At 46.2% G+C, this 25,585-nt stretch overlaps 1 protein-coding gene across 2 annotated transcripts in view; it reads right to left on the minus strand.

The window, feature by feature from the left end:
• Positions 1–14,550: 14,550 nt before the first annotated feature.
• The window catches only part of STAU1 (staufen double-stranded RNA binding protein 1), a 68,445-nt gene continuing 57,410 nt past the window's right edge, over positions 14,551–25,585 (minus strand). For both annotated transcript variants that reach the window (XM_069750822.1, XM_069750823.1), the window contains exons 12-16: positions 20,423–20,498; positions 19,998–20,317; positions 16,196–16,318; positions 15,525–15,610; positions 14,551–15,305 (exon numbers count right to left, since the gene is read on the minus strand). In XM_069750822.1, coding sequence (XP_069606923.1) covers positions 15,218–15,305; positions 15,525–15,610; positions 16,196–16,318; positions 19,998–20,317; positions 20,423–20,498 — 693 coding nt within the window. In that variant the 3' untranslated portion in view covers positions 14,551–15,217. The remainder of the gene's footprint in view (positions 15,306–15,524; positions 15,611–16,195; positions 16,319–19,997; positions 20,318–20,422; positions 20,499–25,585) is intronic.

Here is a 25,585-nt window from a genome sequence, read left to right on the forward strand (position 1 = left end):
CAGTACTGTTTTCCTGGTACTAGATATGCTCATTGGACGCAGCTTCCAGGAATGAGGGGAGATTGGTGTTTTGAGTGGACATTTTTTATACACTTTTAATAGTAGTGGCGCCTGCACGCTATCACGAAGATTGTGATGGTATATTTTTCTGTAATCGTATATATTCTTCCTCCTCCCCCCAAGACTCCTGTATGTTAATCTTCACTAAGCCACGCGGATCCCTCTCCCCTTACAGGTGCCGATGGCATAACCCTTAGTCTGGACACTTCCAGCGTCTGCTTATTCCCGCAGGCACTATGTTTTGAAAACGGGTGGTGCGTCATCTATTTTTTTTTTTTTTTTACATATATTAGTTGTTATATAATTATGTGAGCGGACACTTCCGGCCACATATCTCCATCTGTATACTATATGTAGGTGATATGCTTGTGTGGCATCTTACTAGCCTCTCATACACACTATACGATACTCTGTCTGGTGTATAGGCATAACATCGGTCTACGAAACATGTGTACATCTAAATGTTTATGGGTGGTTATGTGCTGTATGGGACTGTATTTGCCAACATATATCCATGGATATGAGGTACCATATTATGTATGCTGCCATGGCTACATTTTTGAAACGACACTGTGGTATTTTAATGTGCCCAGGTTATGCGTCCTACTTTTTGGGAACGCTATAGATTCGCAGTATGAGACATCATGGGTCCTGGGATGTCGTCATGATAACACACCTGTGGCGACACCTTTTTACCTGTTTTACCAGGGTGGTCTAAACGGCGCCCTTTATATGGCACAGGTACTTATGAGTCTGGGACAATTTATCATCAATTGACGATTCAAGTATGCGTTCCACCTCTGAAACGCACCGCACTAGTGGCGCATCCATTATGGTGCGTCTTAGTGTGGCGCCGATACTTCCGGGCCTTGGTCATTCTATCATTGATCGGCGCCTTAGGTATGCGTTCCATCTCTGGAGCGCACCGAGCGAGTGGCGTACCGGAAATGATGTATCCAAAATGGCGCCGGTACTTCCGGTTTTGCGGAGCGCAGACGCCGCCAGCATGGTGGCATGGGGAGACTGCAGTTTGCGCCCTAATGTGGCGCTGAGACTTCCAGTCTTGGGCGCCCTATTAGTGATCGGCGCCTTAGGTATGCGTTCCATTTCTGGAACGCACCGTATGAGTGGCGCACCGGAAGTGACGTGTCCATAATGGCGCCGTTACTTCCGGTTTTACGGAGCGCAGACGCCGACAGCATGGTGGCATGGGGAGACTACAGCATGCGTTCCGGAACTATAACGGTAACTGTACCTCATATATGGCTTGGCTATAGATTGTTGGGAGTGTACGCTTTATTACAGATTAGTCTGGGGGAGTGGCATTGCGTCTTAAAAAAAGGGGGGGAGCTGGCGTCACACTTGGCTGACTCACTTTCTGTGGCAGACACCACACAGGACTGCCGGTATATGGGGGTTATACTGCCACTGCATTTAACTCCGATTAATGGACTATTAAGGATTTGGACTTGTAAGCCATATACTCCCCTGATGAATCTTCAAGACTGGAGAGGAAACGCGTAGGGAGGCGCTATATTACATCTTACACGGTGGAGGGATGTCCATAGTGGGGCCTATTTGGGCCTGTCCTTGTTAGGACAGGAGTCATTGCTTGGGCACGACAGGGGTTAACATAGGACAGAAATCCCCCGTTCCCTCATTACCCCACAACTACTGGACTCTCCCTGGGACCCTCCTACATCGGTTTGGGTTCCTATCGTCCATGATTGGTGAGATCAAACCAATTTTTATATGAGCACGGTTTTCGGCGTGAGCACTTTGTGTATATGTTGTATTGTTTTGTCTACTTTTTTATAATGTTATTAGTAAAAGTTACGTTTTACCATAGTGGGTTCTTGCTCTTCTAGCTGCTTTTCTGTCATTTACCCTAAGAGTTGTGCAACGGTCTGGTTATTCTAGCCGCAGCTGTTTTATTGTGGTTTATGTATGCCACTGCTGACATTGTCCGATTGGACTCGGATTGGGTGACCCGCGAGCAGGGAGTGAAAGCGTCTCAGTGCGAGTCTGATCGCACGAATCTCCAGGATATTTATAGGGAGCCTCGACTCCCGAACTGTCCAACGACAGAGTGGTGAAGAAACACCGCACCCCAGCAGAGGAGACTGGTGACGGTAGTTACCACTAACCAGCGGATCGGGAGAAAAGACTTGGAGGAGAGATGGACCCAGGGTCCACCATACAAGAGATTGTCTGATCCGCGGAGACAAAGGGCAAGGACGATCGAGGGATAAGGGACTCCTTGTCCAGCAGAGCCTGTTGCAAGGGGCGGAGATGGAGTTGAGCGAAAGGAACCGCTTCGATTGCTGCTACCATTTTGCCCAGGATCTTCATGGCGAACCGAATGGGTCGCGGGCGAGGATGGCAGAGCGTCCGAGCTCCATGCTGAAGCTCTTGGACCGAGGAAGCAAGACCAGTCCCCTTGAAGTGTGCAGGATCATTCTCAGAAAGGAGATCCGTCGGGCAGGAACGGGGGAGGACTTGTCCAAGTTGATCAACCAGCCCAGGTGCGAAAGAGAATCCAAGGTAATGTGGACGCTTGCCTCGCAGGCCTGATAAGATGGACCTTTTATGAGGAGGTTGTCTAAGTAAAGCAACACGACCACTCCTCGAGAATGAAGAATGGCCATGACGGCCGCCATGACCTTCGTGAATACCCTGGGTGCCGTGGCAAGACCGAAGGGCAAGGCCGTGAATTGGAAATGGTCCTCTAGGATGGCAAAGCGAAGGAACCTTTGATGTGGCGGGAATATTGGAATGTGAAGATAGGCATCCTTGATGTCTATCGATGCCAGGTATTCCCCTCTCTCCATCGAGGAGATGACCGACCGGAGCGATTCCATCCTGAAGTGCCGTACTTTTACGCACTTGTTCAGGAGCTTCAGATCCAAAATGGGGCGCACTTTCCCGTCCTTTTTTGGCACGACCAAGAGGTTTGAGTAAAAACCTCTGAACCTCTCGTGTTCCGGAACAATTACCCCGCTCTGGCGGAGGGAATGAATGGCGCAAAGAAGGGCACGAGACTGAGCCCCCGAACTGGGGAGACGAGAGGGAAAAAGCCAAGTTGGAGGGGAAGCAGAGAACTCTATTTTGTAGCCAGACGACACCAGATCCCTGACCCATTCGTCGTGGATGACGGAGAGCCAGACTTGCTGAAAAAGAAGTAGACGTCCGTCTACTTTGGTAGTATCGACTGGAACAGTTCCCGAGTCATTGTGAAGGGAATCTGGCAGGCCTGGAGCCTCTGGTTCTGGGTTGCCTAGGCTTTCCTCGCCAGGACTGATTCGGCCTGAAAGAGGGACGAACGTCTGAGCGAGCGGATCGGTCCGATCTGGAAGAGGCGGCAGGATTGGACCAGACTGGACTGCTACGAAAGGGCCGAAAGCGAAAATATGGCTGGCGCTGGAAGGCCGCCTTGGGCCTCTGTTGGGGAAGGAACTTGATCTTTCCCCCTGTAGCGTCGGAAATAAGCTGGTCTAGCTTTTCTCCAAAAAGACGCCCGCTCTGAAAAGGGAGAGAAATCAGACTTTAGAGGAGGAATCTGCGCGCCACTCTCTGAGCCAAATAGCTCTTCTGATGGTGATGGTGTTTGAAGCCGCCGTTGCTGCGCAACTCGCTGCATCGAGAGATGCGTACATCACGCAATCACCAGCCATGGCAATCTGTTTAGCAAGGTCCGCCACCTCACACTGGAGATCCTGTTCCTGAACGGATTTCGCTAGAGCATCTGCCCAGGAAACCATTGCCTTGGCCACCCAAGCCGCGGCGAACGAGGGAAATAGGGAAGAACCTGAGGCTTCGTACACTGAGTGAGCTAGGGAATCTAGCTGGCATTCAGTGGGATTCCTAATCGAAGCGCCATCCGGAACGGATAAGAGTTTTGGAAGCTAGGCGCGAAACCGGAGGATCTACTAGGGGGGATTCCGTCCAGTCTTTCAAGAGATCTGCGGTAAAAGGATACTTTAATTCAAGGGCCTTTTTGCCCGTGAACCGCTTATCCGGACGCTCCCTGTGTCGCCTGACTATATCCAGGAAATCTGGGTGAGAGGCAAAAGTCTTATGAGAACGCTTGGCTCTAGTAAAGGAGACTGAGTGGTCCGGAGCAGAATTAGGGTCATCGTCCACTTTAAGTGCGTGATTGACTGCCTCAATGAGGGAGTCAACAGTAGATCTAAACTCTGGAGCATCCGGGTCTAAGGATACATCAGACTCATATTCAGAGTCGTGGACGCTACGAGCCCCCAAAGAGGGTGAGTGAGAGGTGGAACTGCCAGAAGCTGACTGGCGTGGTGAGCGCTCAGGAGAGGTAGTGCGGATCCGTTTTCTGGATGACCGAGCCTCTTTCCGGAGAGAGCGGCCCCTGCTGGCCGACGATTCCCCTGTTACGAAGGGATCTCTTAACCCAAGAAAAGGATTGCCCCGCTCCCCAGGGGGGTTCTGAATGGATTTGATGGCATTGGCTAAAAAATCCACGGACAGACAGCGAAGCGACCCACGCAGAGGGACTAGATACGCCGGGGTCGGTGGCGGTGGAGGGCTCCTGGGCACATGGGGCATCGCAGGCTGAGCAGAGGGGGGAACTTTGAGGCCGAGGAAGTGGAGCCTGGCAGGTGGTACACGCAGAAAAAAAGGTCGTATGCACCTGAGGATTTTTTAGTCTTTGACTGGGACATGGTGTACCCTAATGTAAGATAGACCTCAGGGTCTATAAACTAAGGAAGCGAGGGCGGCGCTGCAGGGGAGAACCTGACGTGGTCTCCTTACCCGTGGTCCTGTGTCCCGCAGAGGAAGAGAGAGACGGCGGTGGAGTTGGCGACAGCTGGCGTTCACAGCGCTGCATGTGGGGGAAGCTGCGGCTGGGAGAGCTGGAGCTGCGGCATGCAGTGAAAAAATCCAAGATGGCCGCGAGATCAGGGGGAGAGATCTCGCAGACAGCGAGAAGCGCCAGGACCGGGGGGCGGCCCCGCAGGATGACGCAAAAAGGGGGCGGAGCCTATCGGGATGCAGCCCGCAGCTGGGCCGAAGCTGGGGACTAAATTTGCAGCTTCGGTCCGGCGCGCAGCCGCTGAGTACCAGAAGCTATGGGGCCCACAGAAAAACGTGCCGCTGCTAAGAGGAAGCCCTCCGGACCACCAAACAGCCGACCCCCCCTCCCCGAGGCACTTACCCCGATAGAGGGTGGAACCGACCCACGCAGGGGGGCAGAAACTGCTGCACACAGGATCCTGGTCAGGTGTGCCTGGGGCGATTAGGACGGTGCAGGGGTTGGGAGCCTCCATCCACTATCCCCTGAAAGGGGGGTGGAGAGGAACCGTCCACCACCTTCCATCAGCCGCATATTCAGAGGTGATGCAGTGGGGGCTGCACGGACGCCACAACGTAGAGTGCCTCTGATCAGCCGAGGAAAAACCTAGTGGGCAGGGCAGATGTCCGGCAAAAAAGACCTGGCTGCAGAAGAGGATACGTGGATGACAATCCATGTGCTCGTCTGTAAGGGGGCGTGGGGGAGATCGGTCCCTAGAAAAGGCCCGTCACCCCCAAAAATCAGCTCAGGCAGTGGCTTCACACGTCGCAGGAGAGGGTACGGAGAGAACTCCCGTGCTCGCCTGTTGTTGGTTCGGGGAGATCGGAGCCTTGAAAGGTTCCATCGCCCCTTCGTCCGATAGAAAAAGGGAAAGAATTAAATCCAGTGTACCTCCTACGGACACTAAGCTTGAACTGGGTCTCTGGAAGCCAGCATGAGGGTGTATACTGCAGGGGAGGAGGTAACCTTTTTTTGTCTCAGCTTAGTGTCAGCCTCCTAGTGACAGCAGCAGAACACCCATGGTCCTGTGTCCCCCAATGTGGCGAAGGAGAAATTAAATATTGTAACCGCCTAGTGTGGAATTGAGCCCATGGAACCGCCGGAATGCACGACGTAAAGGAACCTAAAAGGGACATACCATCCCTAAGGGAGATTACAGGGTTATTAACCCCTTACCGGCATCGGACGTACTATACCGTCCTACGCCGGCTCCCCTGCTTTGATGCAGGGCTCCGCGGTGAGCCCGCATCAAAGCCGGGACATGTCAGCTGTTTTGAACAGCTGACATGTGCCCGTAATAGGCGATTCTGCCCGCACCTATTAACTAGTTAAATGCCGCTGTCAAACGCAGACAGCGGCATTTAACTACCGCTTCCGGCCGGGCGGCCGGAAATGACGTCATCGCCGACCCCCGTCACATGATCGGGGGTCGGCGATGCTTGTATATTGTAACCATAGAGGTCCCAGAGACCTCTATGGTAACTGATCGCCGGTGGCTGTGAGCGCCACCCTGTGGTCGGCGCTCACAGCACACCTCCATTTCTGCTACATAGCAGCGATCAGCAGATCGCTGCTATGTAGCAGAGCCGATCGAGTTGTGCTTGCTTCTAGCCTCCCATGGAGGCTATTGAAGCATTGCAAAAGTAAAAAAAAAAAAGTTTAAAAAAATGTGAAAAAAATAAAAAAACATAAAAGTTTAAATCACCCCCCTTTCGCCCCAATCAAAATAAATCAATAAAAAAAATAATCAAATCTACGCATATTTGGTATCGCCGCGCTCAGAATCGCCCGATCTATCAATTAAAAAAAAGTATTAACCTGATCGCTAAACAGCGTAGCGGGAAAAAAATTCGAAACGCCAGAATTACGTTTTTTTGGTCGCCGCGACATTGCATTAAAATGCAATAACGGGCGATCAAAAGAACGTATCTGCACCTAAATGCTATCATTAAAAACGTCATCTCGGCACGCAAAAAATAAGCCCTCAACCGACCCCAGATCATGAAAAATGGAGACGCTACGAGTATCGGAAAATGGCGCAATTTTTTTTTTTTTTTTTTAGCAAAGTTTGGAATTTTTTTTTCACCACTTAGATAAAAAATAACCTAGTCATGTTAGGTGTCTATGAACTCGTACTGACCTGGAGAATCATAATGGCAGGTCATTTTTAGCATTTAGTGAACCTAGCAAAAAAGCCAAACAAAAAACCAATGTGGGATTGCACTTTTTTTGCAATTTCACCGCACTTGGATTTTTTTTCCCGTTTTCTAGTACACGACATGCTAAAACCAATGATGTAGTTCAAAAGTACAACTCGTCCCGCAAAAAATAAGCCCTCACATGGCCAAATTGACGGAAAAATAAAAAAGTTATGGCTCTGGGAAGGAGGGGAGCGAAAAACGAACAAGGAAAAACGAAAAATCCCCCGGTCATGAAGGGGTTAATCACCGACTGTACTTTTTTTTATTATTATAGACTGTTTGGATTCTGGAAGGAAACATCTCTGACATTCAGAATCTAGGATAAGACTCAAGAACGTTTGACGGGTTGTTGGAGATAATCTGGATTTTTCCCAGTTAATCAACCATCCTATTTACTGCAGGGATGAGATTGTGTTAGATAGGCGCTGTTTACACTGAGGGGGAGTTTCCAACTACCAGAAGGTCATCTAGATATGGAACTATGAGGGTATCTTTTAATCTTAAAAACGACATCACCTCCGACATTAATTTAGTAAAGACTCTGGGAGCTATTGACAGTCCGAAGGGCATGACCGTGTATTGAAAATGATGTATTTGCCCATTAATCATTATCGCCACACGCAGATACTGCTGGTGTTCAATATAAATTGGCATCTTTTAAGTCGAGGACTGCCATAAAGCACCCCGGAAATAAAAGTTTAATCGCGGACCTGATCGATTCCATCTTGAAGGTCTGGTTTTCCAGAAAGATGTTCAGCTTTTTTAGATTTATTTTAGTTCTATATGATCCGTCAGGTTTTGGGATCAAAAATAAAGGGGAGTAAAAACCTTTCCCCCTCTGATGATACGGGACTTCCACTAATACTTTTTTGGAAAGGAGATTAATTATTTCCTGTTCCCAACACTGTTGTTGAGATTGAGACTTCACAGAAGTCAACAGGAATGAGTCCGGAGGGACTCGGGTAAATCTTAATCTTAAGCCTGAGGTTATGAGGCTAGTTGCCCAAGAGTTGATAGTTACTGCTCGCCACTGTGGGGCGAAAAGATAGTCTACCACCTACTAGTAGATCCGTATTAACGCGGTTTATCTTCCATTTTAAATGGACGTTTCCCGAAAAAGGAGCCTCTTTGTTTGTTATCCTTATTTGCCCAGCGGTCTTGGTTTTTGAAATCCCTTCTCTTATTAAAGATAGGCTTCCGGAAGGCTCTCCTATATGACAGAAAAGTTATTAGGGAACCCCTTTTTTCTTTCGCCCGCTTTGGTAAGGATCTCATCTAACTATGTACCAAAAAGGTACTCACCCTAGCAAGGAAGGCCACAATTTTGTTTTTGTCTGGGCGTCCCCCTTCCAGCCTTTTAGCCACAGGGCTCGACGAGCCGCATTAGTTAGGCCTGCTGATTTGGCAGCCAATCTAATCGAGTCAGCAGATGAGTCCGCTAAAAAAGCCGTAGCGCCTCTGATTAGGGGTAAGGAAGAGATCAATTTCTCTCTTTATAGTCCTCCTTTTAAACCCTCTTCCAGGTCATTAAGCCAGACTAACATGGACCTTGCAGTGCATGTAGCCAGAACATGATTCCCATGCTCATTTTAACAAAGTATCGGCCTTACGATCCAGTGGGTCTTGTAAGGAACCTGAATCTTCTACAGGGAGCAAGGATTTTTTGGACGTGGATGCAACCGCCGCGTCTACCTTCGGGGCTTTGGCCCAGATAGACATGTCCTCATCCTTAAAGGATAACGTCTTCTTGACGAAGATGGTAATCCTTTCTGCCCCTGGCTCTCCCATCCTTTTTTAATTAAATCTTTGATTGGAGTTATTACGGGAAAGGTAGGCCTTTTCTTTTCTGACAATCCTGCATCCTGTGGTGTTTTAGGATCTTTACTGCTTTTAATACCCATGGTGTTACATACAGCCTTCACCAGATTATCTATGCTCTCTGTAGGAAAACACGTATCTTGCTCCCCTTCTCAGGAAATATATTCCAGAGAGGCATCCGTATCTTCTTTATCAGAAGAATGATCTGACTTTTGGCGAATTATACTTTCTGCTCCCAGAATCAGGAATACTTTCTGAACTATGGAAAGCCCGTAACTCGTCCCTAATCATCTGTCTGATGTCTTCGGTTCTTACAGAGGCTTCCTCCCGTACAGTTTTCTCAATACAGACATAACACATTTTCTTTGTATAATTTTCCGGGAGGGGCTGGGTACATAAGGCACATTGTTTGTGCTTCGATTTTTCCGATCTTTTTGCCGGCCGTAGAGGAGGAGATGCAGGTCCAGGCTGAGATGAAGATCGGTCAGATCTCTTCTCTTTAGCGCTCTTTGTGGAGGATTTTCATCCCCTGCTTGTGCTGCTGCGAGGGAAGTTAGCTGAGTCCTGAGGTGGCGTCACCATGCTTGGAAGCCGAGGAATCAGCGCCGGCGTCTTTTAATGCTGGGCGCCACCATCTTCTTCCTGTTGAACCCGGAAGTCCTCACCACTTCTGGGTCGCGACCATCTTGGATCTTGTGCGCACTGCCCGGCGTCATCTGTCCTCTGCTCTCACCCTGGACTCTTCCACATCACCTCCAGGGGAGCCAAATGGCAGCTACACACCCACGCGGTATGCGCGTCGCGCTCCGGGACATAATTACCTGCCTCAGGCCCGCTGATGTGTCCTCCTGCCCGTGATCCATGCAACCTCCTGCCCTGGCCTCACGGAACCTGCCAGCAGAGGGGGGAAACTGACACCAGGACCTCTGACGCTGCTTCCAGCACTGGAGCCCCTGCCGTCCTCACAGGTAAACCGCACAGGCGGCATCCAGGCTAAGTATCCTCTTATCCATGGGTTCCCTTAGGAACAGGAAACCAACTGTGGGAGCGAGGGGGACCGCCCCTTTTATTCTCTCCATAAGGTTTCCTGTTCCTAAGGGGCGGATCCCCTCTCTCAAGTGGGTGCTGTCGTGGTGAGGAGAAAACATTAGATATTTCCCGAAAACTTAAGCGTGATCATCATACTGTTAAGAGATTTGTGGCTGAATCTGAGCACAGATATGTTCGTGCTGATAAAGGCATAATGGGAAAGGTTTCTGCCAGGCAAGTTCATTGGATTAAGAGAGCAGCTGCTAAAAAGCCATTGCAAACAAGCAAATACATATTTGGAGCTGCTGGTGCCTCTGGAGTCCCTCGAACCTCAAGGTGTAGGATCCTTCAAAGGCTTGCTGTGGTGCATAGAACCTACTATTCAGCCACCCCTAAACAGTGTTCACAAGCAGAAACGGTTGCAGTGGGCCCAGACATACATGAAGACTATTTTTCAAATAGTCTTGTTTACTGATGAGTGTCGAGCAACCCTGGATGGTCCAGATGGATGGAGTAGTGGATGGTTGGTGGATGGCCACCATGTCCCAACAAGGCTGCGACGTCAGCAAGGAGGTGGAGGAGTCATGTTTTGTAATGGAATAATGGGAAAACAGCCGGTAGGGCCCTTTAAGGTTCCTGAAGATGTGAAAATGACCTCTGCAAAGTATATAGAGTTTCTGACTGACAACTTTCTTCCTTGGTATAAAAAGCAGAAACGTGCTTTCAGGAGCAAAATCATGTTCATGCATGACAATGCACCATCTCATGCTTCAAAGAATACCTCTTAGTCATTGGCTGCTATGTGAATAAAAGGAGATAAACTCATGGTGTGGCCATCATCTTCCCCTGAGCTCAACCCTATAAAGAACCTTTGGAGTATCATCCAGCAAAAGATCTCTGAGGGTGGGAGGCAGTTCACATCAAAACAGCAGCTCTGAGAGACTATTCTGACTTCATGCAAAGAAATACAAACAGAAACTCTCCCAAAACTCACAAGTTCAATGGATGCAAGAATTGTGAAGGTGAAATCAAAGAAGAGGTCCTATGTTAACATGTAACTTGGCCTGTTAGGATGTTTTGGAGTTAAATAGCTTTTTTGTTCAGGGAATGTGACCTCCTAATGCTGCAAATCCAACAAATGAGCATTTTCAGTTCTTTAAAACATATCAAATGTTTCGAAATTCTACTGTGCCTAATAATTTGGAACAGTGCATTTTGAGTTTTTATGCATTTTGGAGATTATACGGTTATCATTGGGAGGTTTCTTAAATAAAATTCGATGTATACTCTAACGGGTGGTGACTTATTAGACTGACTCATTTGCACCGATCATTTAGGCAAATCCGGGAAAAATGTCATTTGCATAATAATTTGGAACATTGTGTAAGGTATGGAGGCCTCCTGATACTACGTGAAAAAAGGATACACACTTGTAATCAGAGGGGATAAGCAGCCTGGTGGCATCCTTCTATCCTATCTCTTCAGAAAACATATACACTAGGTTTGACAGAGCGTATATGTATCATGGTGGAAGGAGGTCAGGAGTGAGAGCTGCATGACCGCATTATCTAATATATAAAGCTGAATGTGTGTGTGTATGTGTGTGTGTGTGTGTATGTATGTCCGGGATTGGCATCTGCACCGTCGCAGCTACAGCCACAAAATTTTGCACAGTCACACGTCTGTCACACGTCTGGACCCCGAGAGCGTCATAGGCTATGTTGTGAGGCGAAATTTTAACCCCGCGCGTTCCAATTCACCAAACAATTTTGCCCCTTTCTACATAATGGGGAAAAAAGTGAAAGGAAAAGTGTTGGAGGCGTCGCAGCTACAGCCACAAAATTTTGCACAGTCACACGTCTGGACCCTGAGAGCGTCATAGGCTATGTTGTGAGGTGAAATTTTAACCCCGCACTTTCCAATTCACCAAACAATTTTGCCCTTATCTACATAATGGGAAAAAATGAAAGGAAAAGTGTAGGAGGCAAATTGACAGCTGCCAGATGTGAACAAGGGGGACTTAAAGAATGAGAGCGATGGCGCCAAAGAGTATATACCGTACAGTTGCTAAGGTGGGGCCCCGACATGGCATACTCACCACACACGGGGATATGAACACACACAAAATGCGCCACACACTACCACGTGCTTGAACACATATTACCCTCAGCACACATTTCACCACAAATACACCAACCTCGCCACATAAAAGTCGAAACACAAAAGTCGCCGCTCAAAACTCGCCACGCACAGAACTCGCCACATGCAAAAACGAGGCTCTTGCAAAAGTTGCCTCACACAAAACTTGCACATACTCAAAAGGCACCACACATAAAACTCGCCACGCGCAAAACTCGCCATGCGCAAAACTTGCTGCACACAACTTGCTACACTAACCTGTCACATGCAACTCGACACAAAAAGTTGCTACACGCATGTTGCCACACGCAACTCAATACACACAACTTGACAAACGAAACTCGCCCTAAAACACACACAAGTCTGGTATTATCCTTCAAAAATAAAAATCTGATTAATAAGCAGACAAACTACAACAAATGTACCATATAGGAAACATGGCAGCTGTCAGTCACATGACCTGTCTATTATGTGTATGTGTGAGCCAATATCTACTGCCAGGGGGAGGGCTTCCTGTTGGCTGGGGATTTATCAGGCTGCCAATTTAGCTTACAAATACTGAGGTAAAAATACTGAGCAAAGAACGTGTGAACGAGGTCTAATACAGGAGGAGATGACACAGGTATATACTATATACAGGGGAGATGACACACATATATACTATATACAGGAGAGATGACACACAGGTATATACTATATAGAGGAGGAGATGACATACAGGTACATATATATACAGGAGGAGATGACACAGGTATATACTATATACAGGAGCAGATGACCTACAGGTATATACTATATACAGGAGGAGATGACATACAGGTATATGCTATATATAGAAGATGACATGCAGGTATATACTATATACAGGAGGAGATGACACAGATATATACTATATACAGGGGAGATGACACAGGTATATACTATATACAGGAGGAGATGACATACAGGTATATACTATACATAGAAGGAGATGACATTCAGGTATATACTATATACAGGAGATGACATACAGATGTATACTATATATAAGGGAGATGACAAACATGTATATACTGAGGTGATGAGGTGAAAATGAGAGGTGTGAGATGAAAATGAAAAGGTGTGAGTGCAAAATGAGAGGAGTGAGGAAAAATAGTGGAGTGATCAGAAAATGACAGATGTGAGGTTGAAATGACAAGTGTTAGGGGGGAATGAGAGGAGTGAGGGAGAAAATGAGAGGTGTGAGGGAGAAAATGAAAGATGTGATTGGGAAAATTAAAGATGTGATTGGGAAAATGAGAGGCGTGATGGGAAAATAAGAGAAGTGAGGTGCTATAACTAACCACAGATATTTACCATGCCCAGGCAGCGCCGGGCTCTTCAGCTAGTCTACTATATAGTTGTCTAAGGGTCACTTCCGTCTGCACGGATATTCATTGGTCGCGGCCTCTGTCTGTCATGGAAATCCAAGTTGCTGATTGGTCGTGGCAAAGCGTCATCATAGGTCCTGCGCTCATACCAACCCTGGGACTGGAAGCTGCCGCGTGCACCGCACACAGGCGCCAGGACTACAAGGGGCCCTCGGAAGGGGAGTATATGTTTATTTTTTATTTTAAGTCTTTTTTAACCTGTTACATACGTGGCTGGGCAATATACTACGTGGCTGGGCAATATACTACGTGGCTGGGCAATATATAGTACGTGGCTGGGCAATATATAGTACGTGGCTGGGCAATATATAGTACGTGGCTGGGCAATATATAGTACGTGGCTGGGCAATATATAGTACGTGGCTGGGCAATATATAGTACGTGGCTGGGCAATATATAGTACGTGGCTGGGCAATATACTACGTGGCTGGGCAATATACTACGTGGCTGGGCAACATACTACGTGGGCTGTGCAATATACTACGTGGGCTGTGCAATATACTACGTGGGCTGTGCAATATAATACGTGGACATGCATATTCTAGAATACCCGATGCGTTACAATCGGGCCACCATCTAGTGTAAAGTATAAGGCTGGACTAAGCAGTTTTAGAGGATGGGAACCGAGCTGTTGGTACTCTGTGTGCTGCCATGTAGTGCACGCTCCACATCTCCTAAAAGCTCTGCTGTCTGGAACCGCATTGGATCTTAGTTGAGTGGAGTTAGCGGTCATTTAGGAGCGGGGTATCCAGAGCGTTAGCGGTCATATAGGAGCGGGGTATCCAGAGAGTGACCTGGATTGTTATGTGACGTGGACCCCTAGATGTCTCTACCTCCATCTTCTAACAGTAAGTGACTGATCTGCAGCACTATATATCTATTAACAGCAGCCAGGCGCTGAAATCTGTATACAGTGCTGAGCCAATGGCCATCCACCCTACAAGGATGCTCCACTGGATACATAGTTGCAGTAGACCATTCGAGATTGTGCCACTCCTCACTCATCCACATAAAGAGGACACACAGGTCTGGAGACCAGAATCACAGTAAATCGCCTTTCTTGAGAGGTCTATGAATTTTTTAGTATTTTTTTTTATTTTTTTGTGACAAACACTATTAACTTACATTCCATGGGGAGAAAAAATTCCAGCGTAAACAATGATCTGAAGCGATACCGGACGTGTCGAGCTTTAAATAGACATTAAGGTACTGTACGTGCAGCGATGGCGGCACGCAATTCACACATCTAGCAACATTGCTTAAAGAGACAGAGGCCTTTCTTCAGCCCCACATGGAGAGGTTGTGGTGTAAAGCACACGGAAAAATGGGAAGTTAATGAATCCAGTAATGGGAAATGGGTTGGGGGAACTGTGGGCAATCTTGTTTCCAAAACTGCGACCACAAACACTGCCCGGGGTGCAAATCAAACAAGTCACATGACTATAAGGGGCATCGTTTCTACATTTTATCACTTGTTTCTCTTTCTTAGGGCTCCGCAAAAAAAAAAAAAAAAAATTCTTGTAACCACAAAAGCCATTAAAAAATCCTAAAAAAAAAAAGAAAAGAAAAGGAGACTGTCTCTGCCACACGCGAGGATATGTCCCGTTCATGAAATGCTTCAGAGAAACAAAAAATTATTATTTTTTAAAAAAATCTGATTTTTCTACTTTGAAATTCTTGGGGGACAAACAAATAAAAAGAAAGGCGGCAGCGTTTATAACCACAGTCATGTGTTCGCCTCAGGCCGTGCTGTTCACCGCTTGTCCCAGTGGGTTTGAGGTTGCCGCTTTCAGGAGGGGGTCACTTTCCATCTCTGGTTTGCCGCACCTGCACAGGAATAAAAGCCATGAATGATCAATGCATACAAGAGCCCGGGGCCACGTTTGGTGGCCATAGCTTGGATAATCATCAACCCCTTAGATGCTGCCTCTACCCCATGATAATATCGCTGTGTCCCAGGAGGTGGTCACATGATACACACTGGGGTGCACACAATACCACATAACTTATGCATTCCCATATTAGTAACCCCAGAGGATGACTCACACTGACATTGGTCCGTTCACAGGTCGCGGCACCTCTGCGCTCTGCTGGTCCATTTCAGACAACAACTTCAAAATATTCATAGCAGCCTAAAAGACAGAGGAGAAGATTACTCTGAGGAGTAAGGAACGGGGCAAGACTGCGCAAGTCTGTAGGGGAGAACGTTAACCTTGGCAGGCCATGGTAAATGCAGTTTGCAGTAGAACGGTAATGTAGGATGTGAAGGTGGTTAAAAAAGTTTTCCAAACTCAACTTATCACCCATCTTGTGGGGGTCTAAATGCTCCAATTCATGGAAATGTAGTGGTGGTGCACATGTATGACTACTGCTCTAGTCACTGTCTATGACACTACTTTATCGTCAACAGTACCAAATACAATGAACAGAATGGGTTAAGTCCCAGAGGGGCGAGGAAGGAGAGGGGATGTTTAGCACTAGAGAGGAAAGTTAGGAAACAGGATGGTTAGCCTTAGAGGGGCGAGGGAGGAGACAGGATGGTTAGCCCTGGAGGGGTGAGAGAGCAGACAGGTTGGGTTAGCCATAGAGGGCCGAGGGATATGGTGGTTGAACATAGAAAAGTGGTAGCATTGGGGAGAAAGCAAAAAGTTAACTTCTTTTCGGATCAGAATCCAGTGACTACCGCTTACAGGTGACTTCCCTGGCCGTCATCTTACCATATCATGACATGAATCCACATCCTTCCCCACGCCATGACTGATTAGTGGTGGTTGGAAGGAGCAATTTATTAGAGAGACAAACTCGTTTTTATTATTCTTCGGGAAGTCTTTATATTCAACCTGCAAATAAGGAGATTCAAAAATGAGAAGATCAGCTAAATAATGGAGAAACCCACAACACATCATCCGCTTGGCATAGATTGCAGCCAGTTCGTACATTACTAGTACAGTGATTAGTGAAGGTCTAAGATCTTCATACTAACGTACACTAGCTGGAGTCTCAAGACGGACCATAACCAACTAAGTATAAAAAGAAAAAAGAGCAGCGTCCATACCAGGTGAAGTCGTGTCCAAAGAGGTCTTTATTCAGCCATACAAAGAGATACAACGTTTCGGCCGGGTTGGCCTTTGTCAAGTATACAAAACATCCACAGTGGCCATCTTAAATAGTGTGGAACCAATGAAGGAACCAATCACTATCAAGGGGCGGCCTTTATTAAATCCCAATAAAATCGCATATAAGACATGCATATTATATATAACATTATAAAATCAAGCAGTTAATAACCAATCACCGCCTTATCATATAGAAATCTATAATAATTCTAGAAGGAACACACAGGGAACATAATAACAAATCGAACGTCCAATCCTGGCTGTAGCTATTTCGTTGTCATGACGATGGTTCACCCAATCGCACGGTCCCATATAAGTCCATATGTCGATCATCAAATCACCATCTGTTAAACAAAAGGGGCACAGGTGCTGCTCACCAATAGTCGACACCTACCCATGTAAAGGTATCCATCCACCGTCGGACGCCGGCGCCTGCGCAGAGCGCACACCAGGAGAGCGGTCATGTGATCGCAACCTGGTGTGACACACAGCGCCTGCGCCCAGCGCCGCAGGAGGAACGTCATCACCCAGACCATCAGGCGGAGGGCGCAACCACATGATCGGCAGGGAGGAGCCAGGCGCATCAGCGCCAACGCCCCCCGCATGCCCATATGCCGCACCACATCAGCACTGATAGGGATGATATACACTTAGCCAAATCCATGGCAACCGCCTTATACTCACATAGGATGCCTTGTTAGTAAGGTGATTTGGCAGACAAGGATCAAAAGGAGGAGAAACTGAAAATCAGCCAGAATAAAGACAAGGGGAAAGAAGAAAAAAAACCCTAATGTCCTCCGTATGTTCCTTGGATATCAAATCCTAAATATAAAAAGACAAAAAAGAAAAAAAGGGGGAGAAAAGAAAAAAACACTTAAAAGCATGTACAACACAAAATTAAAAATACACAGGGGATGCCACATGAGGATTAAGGTACATGATATACATCTTGATACTTTTAAGAATATGGACCATCCAGTCCTCACATATAGTAGCTATATTAAACCATACATATTTGTAGATTATAATCTACATTTAGCCCTCTTGGCTGTAATGTCTCTAGTATTGAGATCCACCTTAGCTCCTTTTGCTTAAGTTTCAATGTCCTATCACCACCTCTCCTCAAGGCCGGAACCCCATCAATAACCCTAAAACGCAGCTGGTTAATAGAATGTCTACACTCACTAAAGTGTTTGGGAATAGGTAACTCATGTAAATTAGTTCTTATTGTGCTCTTATGTTTACTTATTCGTTTTTTGACTTCCATCGTTGTCTCACCAACGTACATGAGTCCACATGGACATACTATTAGGTAGATGACAAATTTCGAAGAACATGTGTACCGATCTCTAATCATAAATTTTTTACCAGTTCGAGGGTGATAGAAACTATCGCCCTTAAGCATATTGCCGCAGCAGGCACAATTGAGACAGGGAAAATTGCCCATCCGAGGAGGACATAAAGTCTTCTGGATGGCAATCTTGCCTGTCCCCACATCTGACTTAACCAATTGATCCTTTAGATTACGTCCCCGTCTATAGGAGAGGATAGGGCGAGAACAAAAATCCTGAATATGAGGCAAACCCTTCTGTAATAGCCCCCAATGTCTATTCAAAATATTAGAAATACCATTACTTGCTGGACAATAGGTGGAAACAAATGGTATGCGTTTTTGTTTAATTTTTGTTCTATTGGTATGTAAATCATCCTCAGATAATCTAATTAACTTATCCTTGTGCCCCAGTACTCTCTCCTTCGGATACCCTCTCCGCATAAATTTCTCACACATTTCGTCCAATCTTTTATCACAAACCTCACTGTCCGTGACTATCCTCCGTACACGGACTAACTGACTCCAAGGTAGTGAATCCATCATTCTTTTCGGATGGTAACTGTCATAATTTAAGAGGCTGTTCCTATCTGTTGCCTTTATGAACAAATCAGTCCACAGGGTATCACCTTGCTTATAAACCATGGTATCTAAAAATTGTATCTTATCAAGTGAGTATGTCATGGTAAATTTCAACTCTGGGTGTATACCATTCATTTTGTCTAACAATACTGAACTTACAATAAAACCGTCCGACAAAGGCGGAGCAGTGAGACAACGATGGAAGTCAAAGCACGAATAAGTAAACATAAGAGCACAATAAGAACTAATTTACATGAGTTACCTATTCCCAAACACTTTAGTGAGTGTAGACATTCTATTAACCAGCTGCGTTTTAGGGTTATTGATGGGGTTCCGGCCTTGAGGAGAGGTGGTGATAGGACATTGAAACTTAAGCAAAAGGAGCTAAGGTGGATCTCAATACTAGAGACATTACAGCCAAGAGGGCTAAATGTAGATTATAATCTACAAATATGTATGGTTTAATATAGCTACTATATGTGAGGACTGGATGGTCCATATTATTAAAAGTATCAAGATGTATATCATGTACCTTAATCCTCATGTGGCATCCCCTGTGTATTTTTAATTTTGTGTTGTACATGCTTTTAAGTGTTTTTTTCTTTTCTCCCCCTTTTTTTCTTTTTTGTCTTTTTATATTTAGGATTTGATATCCAAGGAACATACGGAGGACATGGCTCCTCCCTGCCGATCATGTGGTTGCGCCCTCCGCCTGATGGTCTGGGTGATGACGTTCCTCCTGCGGCGCTGGGCGCAGGCGCTGTGTGTCACACCAGGTTGCGATCACATGACCGCTCTCCTGGTGTGCGCTCTGCGCAGGCGCCGGCGTCCGACGGTGGATGGATACCTTTACATGGGTAGGTGTCGACTATTGGTGAGCAGCACCTGTGCCCCTTTTGTTTAACAGATGGTGATTTGATGATCGACATATGGACTTATATGGGACCGTGCGATTGGGTGAACCATCGTCATGACAACGAAATAGCTACAGCCAAGATTGGACGTTCGATTTGTTATTATGTTCCCTGTGTGTTCCTTCTAGAATTATTATAGATTTCTATATGATAAGGCGGTGATTGGTTATTAACTGCTTGATTTTATAATGTTATATATAATATGCATGTCTTATATGCGATTTTATTGGGATTTAATAAAGGCCGCCCCTTGATAGTGATTGGTTCCTTCATTGGTTCCACACTATTTAAGATGGCCACTGTGGATGTTTTGTATACTTGACAAAGGCCAACCCGGCCGAAACGTTGTATCTCTTTGTATGGCTGAATAAAGACCTCTTTGGACACGACTTCACCTGGTATGGACGCTGCTCTTTTTTCTTTTTATGCTATTATGGGTCTGATTGGATCCTCGGACTCTTGAGCGTGCATCCTTTTTCTGAGTGCTGGTGGTGAACTTTCTATAGTAACATAACCAACTAAGTGTCTAAAGTAAATATGTAGCATCTTTAGTACTTGGGCAATGTGGGGCAGTTACCTCAATCCCTTGTACGATGGAAAGGTACTGCAGCTGCTCGGAAGGTCGGGTCTGTGGGCTGTGCAGTACATGTGCAGACGTGTTGTTGTTATTCTTCAAGATGGTGTCTGCGGTGGGGGAGGTGCCGCCATACAGCAGCTCTCGTGCAATCATGGCCGTCACGGTGGCAACAGCCGGGTTAGGGGCCACCCTGTTAAACTCTTTGGTGTGAAGTCCCTGATTGGCGCCCACAGCTTGCGCCACTTCAGGTACCATGGGTAGGATCCCAGCCGGCAGCTGCTGATGACTGTGATACGGCATCCGAAACTCATCATCTTTGTCTGCAAAAAAATATAATAGACGCTCATCACGTAAACAGGCAAGAACAATACTTACAAAACTGCACTTCTGCAGTCCTGATTATTCATCACATGTCCAGAACTTACTGATAGTCATGTCCTCTCCAGAGCCAGGCTCATAGAACGTCACCTTCCTCCCATCGCCAGATTTCTTCACAGGCAACTAAAGAGTAGAATGAAGCATGGATGAGTGTGAGGGAGTACAGTAGTGTTCAAAATAATAGCAGTGTGTTCAAAAAACATGAGTTAATCACAAAATCTGTATACTAGTTTTTTCTTTCTTCTGGGAACATTGCACACTGTTTTCCAATTTAAAACATGAAGAGAAATATAGGGATTTTTGTGTCCTCACCGAAAAAATCCTTTTCTCCGAGCCAATCATTGGGGGACACAGACCGTGGGTGTATGTTGCTGCCACTAGGAGGCTGACACTAAGTGATACAAAGAAAGTTAGCTCCTCCACTGCAGCATACACCCTCCTGCTGGCTCTCAGCTAACCAGTTCGGTGCAAAAGCAGTAGGAGATCAATAACAACATATGAGCGTATAGCATGTCACAACATTATATATATGAGAGTATAGCATGTCAAATTATAAAACAAGCACAAGCTAATAACAGGGTGGGAGCGGTGTCCCCCAATGAATGGCTCGGAGAAAAGGATTTTACGGTGAGTACACAAAAAATCCCTATTTCTCCTACGCCTCATTGGGGGACACAGAGCAGTCCCTGGGTGGGGACAACATCAGATCAGGCCTTGTGTAACCGCTAAATAAAAGTGCGACACCGCGGCCTGCAGAGTCCGCCTGCCCAGACTCACATCTGTGAAAGTCTGGGAATTATAGTGCTTCAAGAATGCATTCGGACTGGACGAACCAAGCTTGCAGTCGTGCTGTACCGACGCCTGGTGCCTAGAATCCAAGAAACCTCGATAGACAGGGAGATAGGCTGACATTTTACACAGAAGGACTCCTGGATGGTGTAACAAATCCACCAAGTTAACATGGCCGATGAAACGGCTAAACCCTTGCTGTAACCATCAGGAAGAGGTCCTCTTACAGTGAGGTAGCCCAAATAAAGTGTCCAACCTTCGGAAGGACAGTATTCCCTGCTCTTAAAGCCATCAGCTAGCAGGGGCCGCAAGTATTCTAGAAACGTACAGGCGTCTAGAAACGTACACGCGCCTAGAAAACGGAAGTTTCATTCCCTGATCCCTCACCAATGATTTGCTGAGAACAAGTCTCTGAATATGGATCGGAGATTGCCTTGGTTCTGGACTCAACAGAACTTCAGGAAAGGATGGATTCGCCTATTGATATCATCAACCAATCTCTGTAGATTGACGAGGACTTCGGTTCTACTCTAGATCAGTGTCCCTCATGAGGAAACTAAACTCCCTCGCAGAGCATCTGCCATTTACCCGGACAGGGAGCGTCCGGATAAGCGATTCATTGGACAGAAGCCTCTGCAAGCGCGGTATCCTTTTTCAGGCAATATGCAAACACGCGGGTTGCTCCCTCCCTAAGACATGAGATGCCATGCCTGGTCTGATTTTTAAGGGCGACAGGTCCTTTTAAAGGACACCAATCTCCCCACACCAGCAATAGACGAGCACATGGAGTGTCGCCTCCATGTATCCTCTTCTACAGCCAGGTCTAACGCCGGACAACCAGCCCTGTCCAACCAGGGACCTTAACTCTGTGGATGTACAGAGCCGGACGATCCCTTTCCACTTCCCTGTTAAGAGGATGGTGGATCAAGGGTTCATAATTTTTTTTTTTGAACAATAAATTTTTTATTGAAAGTTTATGTTTTACAAATAAGGTGATAGCAAATCACAATACAGAGCTGTATTTGCAGTATGCATAAGAGAGCAAGTAAACGGTTGACAAACAGACAAACTAACAGGGTAGGAGGCAAGGGAGGGGAGGAGGGAAGCCCGAGGAGGGGGTATGTTGTGTCCAATTATCGTTAATGATTCAATCAGAATCAGGGGGATCTGGGTTGGTTAGACGATATACAGGTGTGGCAAAGGGGGTGTGGTTGTACTCCGCCCAGGGAAGCCATATTTTCTCAAATTTACCGACTTTATCTATAAGTATGGCAGATAATTTTTCGTTGATCATATACCAAGAAAGGCGTGTTTTAACCGCAGCCAAATCTAAATTTGTTTTTTTCCATGCCAAAGCTATGGTTTGTTTGGCTGCCAGGAATATGAATGCAATGAGGGTTTGAGTGTGTTTAAGGATGTTGGGGATGCGTTTGTTTAGTGAGGCCTCCCAAGGTTTTTTTTTAAGGTTTATATTTGTTATAGAGGAAACTAAATGGTAGATTCTGATCCAAAATCTACGTACAATCGGGCTAGCCACCATGTATGGAACATATCTCCTGCAGAGTTGCACCCTCTACAGCAATTTGGAGAGTAGTTAGCGACTGCCTTAGCCACTCTGGCTGGGGTCAGGTACCATCGGGTTAACACCTTATAGTTAGTTTCCAGCATAAGGGTATTTAATATTCCTCCAGTAGAGGATGACCAAATTTGGGACCACTCTGAATCTGTCAAGGTGGAACCAATATAGGACTCCCAGCGAGAAGTATATTTTAAGCAGCTCCTATGAGAGGAGTTGATATGCGAGTAGAGGAGATATATAGTACCTGGAGCGTGTGAGTTTTGACAGCATTTTTGTTCGAAGGGAGTAAAGGAGTAGGGAGGGGTAGAATTTTTTAGTAACGAGCTGACAAAGTTTTTAAGTTGTAGATAGCGAAATACCTCTCCAGGGGGGAAATTATATTTTTCACTCAGGACCGAGAATGGAATAATCCCGTCAATGTTAAAAAGATGGTGAACTCTGGTTATCCCTGCAGTGACCCATAAACGAAAGTTCCTAAGGGATTCCATGACTGGGGAAACTGGAGATTGCCCCAATGGGGGGTGATGGGTAAAAATGGTGAGATAAGCTGCAAGGAATATTTCAACAAGTCCCAAATCCTAAAAGAGTGCGTTATAATAGAATTTGAGATGTGTTTACGCTGGGCTGGGAGAATCCATAGTAGTGTGTGGAGGGTACCTGAGTGAAATTCAGGGGCCTCTAGAGATAGCCACAGTGGGGGTTCGGAGTAGGCATGATATAGGGTCAGTTGCCCCAATTGGGCTGCATGGTAATATTTAGAAAGATTGGGAACTCCCAAGCCTCCTTTCAAACTGTCACGGTAGAGGGTAGCTCTATTAACCCTGCGGAGGCCACCCCTCCAAACAAAAGCATCCACTAATCGTTGGGCTATTTTGAGGTAGTGTGAAGGGACAGGGACTGGCAAGACACAAAATAAGTAAAGTAATTTGGGGAGAATGGTCATCTTTAGTGCACGTGCCCGGCCGAGCCAGGAGAGATGTAGCTTCTCCCATGACTGAAGTAGTAGACGGAGTTTGCGGAGCATGTGAGGATAATTGGCTGCATAAAGGGAGTCTAAACTGGCAGTCAGTTTCACCCCTAGGTAGCCCAGGTGGTTAGTGGCCCATTGAAATGGAAAGTTGTGTTGGAGCTGTGAAACAATAGGTGAAGGGAGGGATATATTCATGGTATAAGATTTTGAAAGATTAACCTGTAGACCGGAGATAGATTCAAAATTACTAAGGGTTTGAAGTAGGGCCGGCAAGGATGTCTGAGGGGTTGATAGAAGAAGTAGCATGTCATCTGCAAACAAAAAGAGCTTGTGAGAAACTGACGCTATTTTTACACCCTGTATATTAGAGTTGAGGCGAAGATGAATAGCTAATGGTTCGAATGCCAAAAGGAATAATAAGGGCGAAAGAGGGCATTCTTGCCGAGTGCCTCTACTAATGGGGAAAAGCGCAGAAGAAAAGCCGTTGTAGCCTACATAAGCGGATGGGGAGCTGTAAAGAGCGTGAATCCAAGAAAGAAAGTGATCGGGGAACTTCCACTTCCGCACGACCGCAAACAGATAAGGCCAAGAAATGGAATCAAAGGCTTTAATATCCAGTGACAGTAACAAGCTTGATGAAACAAGAAAAGAAAACAGTGCGGCACTCACCCTTATTGAACTGGACCCGTTGAAGCACATACCGTGCGAAACGGCCGTCGTCCACACTCCACCTCCGCACCCTCTTGCTGACCTGATGTCCTGATAGATGTTTTATACATTTTTCTCCAATAAAGAGCACGATTTCACAGCTTCAAATAATAAGGGTGAGTGCCGCACTGTTTTCTTTTCTTGTTTCATCGTATTTACTCTGGATTGCCTATCAGTGCTGAGCACCATATACCCAGAACATTCGTGCCACCTGCGTATTTTTCGGATGTTCTTTAAGGAATGTATGTCCATATTGATTTGTGCTTCTCTAGTGCCGTCCATTGCTCATTCTGTGTGTTGGTAGTAACAAGCTTGATATGTTGCGCTGTTTGCAGAGGTGCAGCAGGAGGGAGTCCCTCCGTATGTTGTCTGAGGCTTGTCTACAAGGAACAAAGCCTATTTGATCTATATGTATTAGAGTTCCCAAACCTGAGTTCAACCGCTGAGATAGAATTTTAGCTAGTATTTTAAGGTCTACGTTAATAAGGGATATTGGTCTATAATTAGACCAGAGTAAGTGGTCTGAGTTGGGTTTTGGTATCATGGATATAGCGGCCATTAAAGAGGCTCCTCCTGATTTGTTACCATCCCTTAAAGAGTTAAAGTAGTTAGTAAGGTGGGGAATTAGTACCGATGCGTATTTTTTTATAATTGAGGGCCGTAAATCCGTCGGGACCTGGTTTTTTATTAATTTTCAGGTGCTGAATAGTTAGTTCTATTTCACTAGGAGTAATGGCTTGATTTAGGGAGGGTTCATCACTTTAACTCCGCACAGTCAAAAGAGAGCGGCGATAGTAAGACGGTTTTTCCTGACGTTCTGCATGCAGCCGCGCATTCTTCCACTTGGCATATTACCGGGTAGAATCTCCTGTGGTATACCTACCAGTATCCCTACCCGATGGATCATCAATTAAAAATACAATCGACTGTCGGATAACAATTCTAGTTCGTTGCGTCTTGCGGCCTCCAGTTCAGCGCTCTATCCTCCCTTAGCCACCGCATGTGTTGCTAAAGCAATGGTCTCTTGGTCAGAAACCTTAACTATTTTGATTTCCTATAGACCCAACCAGCAGTGGATCAGTTGTCCAGGACGGTCTAGATCTAAGGGATCTTGGTTCCAAAATGGGGACCGAAAAGTAAGGCCGATCCTAAACCACAAACTTC

Source organism: Ranitomeya imitator, chromosome 2 (assembly GCF_032444005.1).
Source record: "Ranitomeya imitator isolate aRanImi1 chromosome 2, aRanImi1.pri, whole genome shotgun sequence".
Lineage (NCBI taxonomy): Eukaryota > Metazoa > Chordata > Amphibia > Anura > Dendrobatidae > Ranitomeya > Ranitomeya imitator.